The sequence below is a fragment of the Nelusetta ayraudi genome, unplaced genomic scaffold, assembly GCF_046127955.1.
Source record: "Nelusetta ayraudi isolate G7.1 ecotype Tasmania unplaced genomic scaffold, CSIRO-AGI_Nayr_v1 ptg000052l, whole genome shotgun sequence".
Lineage (NCBI taxonomy): Eukaryota > Metazoa > Chordata > Actinopteri > Tetraodontiformes > Monacanthidae > Nelusetta > Nelusetta ayraudi.
The window spans coordinates 5,443,918-5,450,557 of NW_027466102.1; the positions used below are offsets into that span (position 1 = coordinate 5,443,918).

Sequence of the window (6,640 nt, forward strand, 5' to 3'; positions counted from 1 at the left end):
TAAAGAGATTAAATTAATACCCCCCTAAAAAAAAGTCTTACAAAAGCAATTCATACATAGCAAGGTTGGGTTTCTACTAACTGCCGCTCGTGTCAGGCCTCAAGTGGCAATAACCATCATGAGAGTGAGAAAAAGCCCACCTGCGACTGTGATAACCATGGCGTAGCTACACAATAAATTAGCTAAGCCATGGGGTGGAAATAAGTTTTGTTCACCTGCTGTCAGATGTCGGAGAGCTTCAATTGCCCCTCCGTGCCCGTGTGTTTGTTATTAAATTATTATAAATTCCTTTACAAGTGTGGTAATTGAAGCTTCCAGCTAAAAATGTTGATTGTTTGCATGAAACGTTTCAATATAGAAATAATAATGGCGATAATGATGATAATAATAAAAGAATGTCTCATTCTCCCGAGTTACTAGAAAAAGTGCACGACACTCATTAGGCTGTACTGTATGTGAAAAGATTTTATTACTCAGAGTGTATCACACAATACACCTCGGGTCTGCAAAGTACATGTTATTGCAAAACAAAATACGACAATGATGAGTTTGAACACATTGAGGAGGCTTCCAACTTGGTCACAGATGTGGCACCGATCTTTTGTGTCCTGTAAAAATGGAGCACCGTGGAACCAATGAAACCTCAGCAGGTTAAAAAAACAACAGCAGTGAAACAAACAGCGTCATTTAAACCTGAATGATTACGCTTTACATGACTGGTTTTCTTTAAGTTCAAGGATGCATTTCAAAATGAATTCATAACGAGTACAGTGATCGTTCACGCATCCTGTAATTCAAGACTGACAGTTTGCCTGAGCATATGGTTCTGAGAGACGGATGCAGCAGAAGTGAATGTGGAATTGATCTAGTACACATAAAGGGGATCAATTGCAGATGCATCAACAGAAGCAGGCCCAAAATGTCAGCAGGAGCAACGGTGGGTTTCACACCTCAGTGGTTATTGCAACCGTGGTGACCAAAAAAGCCTAATTTTAGATAAACACCTGGGAATGTTTGAAATGATAATTGCAAAATTGACAAAAATGCAGAAAAATTCAACCATCCAAGTATTAAACAATCAAGAGTTTCTTTTCCATAATGCAATTTTAGGTGGTTCTTATGCTGCTTCTTTTAAATACGACAGAAGGTGCATTATGTGCAGCTGTGGCTTTGATGGAATTCCCAGCCAATCACAGAGCAGGAAAACCAAAATAAACACAAAATGTTTAATGTTGATAGCTCTGGATTTTTTTTTTTTTTTTTTACTGCTATGATTTGCTCAGAATTCATTCACTTTTTAGTTTGGGCTTCTGCACAAAGCAAGACTGGAAGGAAGGAAAGGGGGGAAAAAAGTGTATTTTACTGAAAAGACAAACACAAACACATCCCAAGTCAACAATCTAATTATAAGCCATAGGACAAATATAAACTTGGTTTAGTTGTGCTGATTTGGTCCTGAGCAGATTAATAATTCTTCTTACGTATTTGGCCCCAAAACATCTTTTAATCACACAATATTAAGAGGAGTACAACAGGTACGTTCCTCACTATAGTTTCCCCCCCAAAAGAGCTAGTTTTAGATTATTATTTTTGGCAAGGCAAATAAGAATGCTGAAGATCGTAATATAATCATGATCACTTAGAAAAAAGATGGAGTAAAAAAAACTACACTAGCAGTTTGCAATGAGTAGAAAAAGGTGACAAAAGTCTCATCTTCGCCAAAGAAGGAAATTTCCTTGGTTTTATAAAAAGACTGATCTCATATTGTTTTAAAAAGTCCACAGAGGTAGTAGAAATGGCTCGTGTAAATGAGTTGAACAGCCGCCTGGTGCCAAAAGTTGCTTGGTGTCCTGAAGCTGCACTTGATTCGAACCCTACAGGTTGAAAGCTCAGCACTTTACAAGTCTTGTCTGTTACTGTTGATGTTGCTCTCAAGTGAAGACACCTTCACTCCCGTTGCCACTCCAAGCAAAGGATTTCCAAAGCAGGCAACCTTAAGAAAAGGATGCGCCGCAAACTAGAAGTAGCTTCTAATTCCAAGCTTCTTTTTTTTTTTTTTTTTAATTTTCTTATTAATCAATACTGATACCATTTAAAAAAAAAAATTTAGTTGTGCTTGCTCATCCTACACCGTATTTTCCCCAGAACTTAATCAAATACATTACCTTAACAGTGTTACACGTGGTATTACATTCGTCATATGTGCGTTTAAAGTCCTCGGCATGTATCAAAATGACGTGGTTTCATGGTTGGGGGGGAAAAAACAAAACAAAACAAAACAACAAATGTGCTCACCAAAGAAAAATATTTTTAAAAAAAATAAATCTGAAAAACACCATTTTCTGATTCTGCCTGACATCGTGGAATTCCACAGAATTACAAGTTAAGAGGTCTGTCTGTCAGGCCCACACATATGTTTGTCAAATCAGTCATGGCATTTCTAATCAAATCTTGAGCCCATTTCAATTAGGGCGCGTCGGGTCTCATTCTTTGAGCAGAACAACGTCAACGTTGTCGTGGACGCCCTGGAGGAGCAATTCACCCTGGAAGTCGACCACCTTCTTCCTCTTTGCGGCCCTCAGGGTGCCCACCAAAGCCTCAAAGATGTTGGCACAGCGGTCGTCACTGAACAGCACGCCGAACTTCACAGTGATTTGACCCTCGGCATCTGAAGCAAGGATTTGGCGTCAGGTAAGAGTTGATTTCCACAACAGAATGATTGCAATTCTTAAAAATTCGGACATTACACCGTTTTCCATATCATTATCTTTCAGCCCTGATTGCAGTGGATGGAGCAGCATCACACTTTCAACCACAGACGCAGAGACTTGTTTTAGCTTCATGTTAACAAAAAGCTGCTCAGGAACGGATGCGGATGGGACTTGAGGTCCAATTTTTAAACCAATTTCTTTTGTTGTTTTAATCCTGGACTTCAGTGGAGCAATGTTTCAAAATCAGTTATCACAAATCTTTAGCTCCAATTCTAAAAGTTTGGACGAGGGGTGTCAAACTCATTTTAGTTTGCGGGCCACATCGAAGAAAATCTATTCCCAAGTGGGCCGGGCCAGTAAAACTTTGGTATGATAATAACTTAAAAATAACAGCAACTTCAACTAGTTTTCTGTGTTTTACTTTGGCCGTGTTCCTGGGACAGTCTTGGACCACTTTGCATCATCTTTACTCTTTTTTTTCTCCATTTTAGGACAATGAGGGTGGCGAATGTAATATGGTCGGTCGAATGGCTGCATAGCTTCATAGAGTGTACTTGGGCTTTCTTGCTCAGCCTCGGTATTTTTTTTGTTTTGCTTTCCAGTAAGTTGGCTATGAAGATGGGAGATGGATGAGCATATGTGAGTGTGATTGTATGTGTATATATATATATATATATATATATATATATATATATGTGTGTAGGGTATATATGTTTGTATATGTTTACGTAGGCATGTCTGAGTTTATGTGAATGTAGATTCATATATTGGAGAAAGAGGTGAAAGCTAAAAAGCTATGCTTCTTCTCACTCCTTTTCGAATAGGTCACTTGTTTTCTGTGTTTTAATAATTTTAATTCCTATTTTTTTTTTCTATATCATTTTATGTTAAGGGGTTGTTTAATAGCAGTTAGGAGGCCTTGTCAAATTTGCACATTTGAAATAAAATAATAATGAAAAAAAGTTTTTGTGATAATTAAAGACACGTTATCCCAGGTTAGCAAGCTGAGAAGGAACTAGAGTGTCTAGGGCCAAAAGGTCAAAGAAAGCATGACAGCATGAACAGAATGGACAGAATGTCTAGCAAGGAAGACACAGAGACACCAGTGTCTCTAAAACGTTATTTGTTTCCTCTGTTAGGAGTCACATGGAACTACTTATTGAAATCACACAGCTGCATAGTCTATTCAAGCAAAGGCCAAAACCATAAGGCTTTGCTGAATAAAATGAAGAAATATCCTCCAAAACACAGAGACAAACTTACTTTTGCTGCCGAGTCGCTGAATCTCCTCCACCAGCAAGTCTATTTCATGAGCGACGTTCATTGTTGCTAAAATAAATAAATAAATGAGAGAGAGAGAGAGAGAGAGAGAGAGAGAGAGAGAGAGAGAGAGAGAGAGAGAGAGAGAGAAGAAAACAAGAAAGAAAAATATTTACATATTAACGAATCATTTGGCAGTAATTTCACAAGAAAGTCAAATGGGGGGGGGGGGGGGGGGCAGGTAGGGGTGCGTTTACGCGAACACAGAAGCAGGACAACTTTAAAAATGTAATTTAAATGCCCCGTTGTTTGTAGAAACGCATCAGAGAGGCACTGTGTGAAATTTCATTCAGAAAGTACTTACAATTAGAAATATAATGCATTCATTGCGTGCCAATTCGGTCAACTGGACGATGTTTATTCAGTGAAATCATAACTTTCCGAGTCATTTGTGACCACAAATTGAAATAGACGGATTCCACAAGACCGAACACGAACAGGGCGGACCATAGGCAATGCGGAAATAGGTGACTTAGCATTCCGGGCTAGCCCGAGCGGATCACAAAGATTTCTTTAATGGACTCGCTTTCAGTAGTATTCGTTCACTGTAAGGTGTGGCTTTATGTTCGCGATTCGGACGTTCTGACATGGCTCCTGACACAGTGAAAAAGGTCTCTCTGTGCCGGAAAAAAACCCACGGGGAAGCTCGCCGGTACGGGTGTAGCATCCCTTTTACTTCGAGAAAGGGAACCATGAATGTGTCAATGGAAGACCTACGTTACATTCAGTCTAAAAAACCAAAAACAAACAAACAGAAAAACCCACTTGCAAATGCCAAAATGAAACACTGTAAAACGCTTAAATAAAAATAATGTAAAAAAAAATGAATTAAAAAAAATCCAGTACAAATATTAATGTAAGTTACTTACAATCGTGTATGCAAGAGGGCGAGCAGTTTGCTGCTGGAAGAGCTCCAGTGGAGTGTTGATGCGTTCACTGCTCACTCGGTAACGACACCTCTCCTGGTTCTCGAGCGTTGAATCATCCATTCAACGAAGAGGCAAACCTCACATTCGCTCATTACGAACAATTTAGAGCTCCACTTTAAGGAATTTACATGTAGTTGGAAGTTATTATTATTATTATTATTATTATTATTATTATTATTATTATTATTATTATTATTATTATTATTATTATTATTATTATTATATTTCATACTTGAACTTCTGTCATATGACAGTGAAAACATCTATGGACAAAGATTACCCACAACACTTGAAGGTACCAGAAGGCTCATCTGACTTCGAGACACTTCGCCAGCGCATGCTGCACCATATAAGGCATAGAAGGACTATTTTGTCGCGACTATGCCTGACCTGCTCAGGTGAACATCCTTAGTCTGGAAAAACTACACGTTTGCGCCGAATTAGCGTGCTTTGTGTTTTATGTGTTTTTGTTTAAAAGAATCTCCCTCCTCTACCTCCCACATTTACATTTAATTAGGCGTCCCTGCGATGATGTATCACAATATTGGTTTACTGCAATATTTGATGGAGTTGTTACATTCATATAATTCCCGCTTTTCATGTTACTGAAATCAGTAGCCGTTGACTCGGTTGCGCCTTTCGCTGTAATGTGCTGATCATTACAGTAAAGGTATCAATAAAATTTTATTTTGAAAACTCTCATCCGGGTCCCTGCAGGCCGAGCAATATCGCGCTGACTCGGACCGAAGCGGAGTGACGTCGAGAAACAGCAAGCTAACCTGAAACCAACATGTTCCCGGATATCGTGTTTGTCTTCACAAGAAAAGTGTATATTGCTTTCTGGGCACCACAAATGAATAGCTAACAACAACAACAACAACAACAACAACAACAACAACAACAACAACATAATGATGATAATAATAATAATGATGATGATGATGATGATGATAATAATAATAATAATAATAATAATAATAATAATAATAATAATAATAATAATTTAAAAAAAAACATGACGTAGCAATTTATCTGAGGGCAGTGAGGCCTGATTCTGTTCTTCATTCTTCAGTTAATATTAAGTTCCCTAAATTTGGAACAGTCACAAAAGAATTAACTTGGCCTTGAAAGACAAATTAATTTGAGAGGACACGAAAAAGCAGACACGATCACAGCTAGCTTCATTTGACAATGTCAATGCCAGATAACACTTAAGTTAAAAATGGCATTTTGTCTTTGGATTCTCTCCTTTAACTGGTTGGTAATCCAATTTATCCACTAACAAGCACACCTACAGAAGGGAGCAAGCGATATGATTGGGTTTGGAGTGCAGTCCTCTAACATGGGCAGTATATATGGGCAGAATGTATATATACATATATGTGTATATATATATATATATATATATATATATATATATATATATATATATATATATATATATATATATATATATGTATATATATATATATATATATGTATATATATATATATATATATATGTATATATATATATATATATATATATATATATATATATATATATATATATATATATATATATATATATATTCCTAATCGTGGCAAATGCATCTTGTAAATGCAGGAACTGGGTAACATTGCCATCACAAACTTTTGCCCCCCCCCCCCCCCCCCCCCCCAATCTGTTTTAATCTGAAG

General features: G+C 37.4%; 1 protein-coding gene across 1 annotated transcript; it reads right to left on the reverse strand.

Annotated features, from left to right (window-relative positions):
• Window positions 1-450: 450 nt before the first annotated feature.
• On the reverse strand, window positions 451-4,039 carry abracl (ABRA C-terminal like). Its single transcript, XM_076037512.1, has 2 exons — window positions 3,975-4,039; window positions 451-2,668 (listed from the first exon to the last, which is right to left on the reverse strand). The coding sequence occupies exons 1-2, from the start codon at window positions 4,033-4,035 to the stop codon at window positions 2,484-2,486; spliced, it is 246 nt and encodes an 81-aa protein (XP_075893627.1). The 5' UTR covers window positions 4,036-4,039; the 3' UTR covers window positions 451-2,483.
• Window positions 4,040-6,640: the final 2,601 nt, after the last annotated feature.

Bases quoted from the DNA above. Each gene is read 5' to 3' on its own strand.
- abracl (XM_076037512.1), bottom strand. From the start codon at position 4,035: ATGAACGTCGCTCATGAAATAGACTTGCTGGTGGAGGAGATTCAGCGA. The intron at 2,669-3,974 runs GTAAGTTTGTCT...TCCTTGCTTCAG, and splicing joins TCAGCGACTCGGCAGCAAAA to ATGCCGAGGGTCAAATCACT.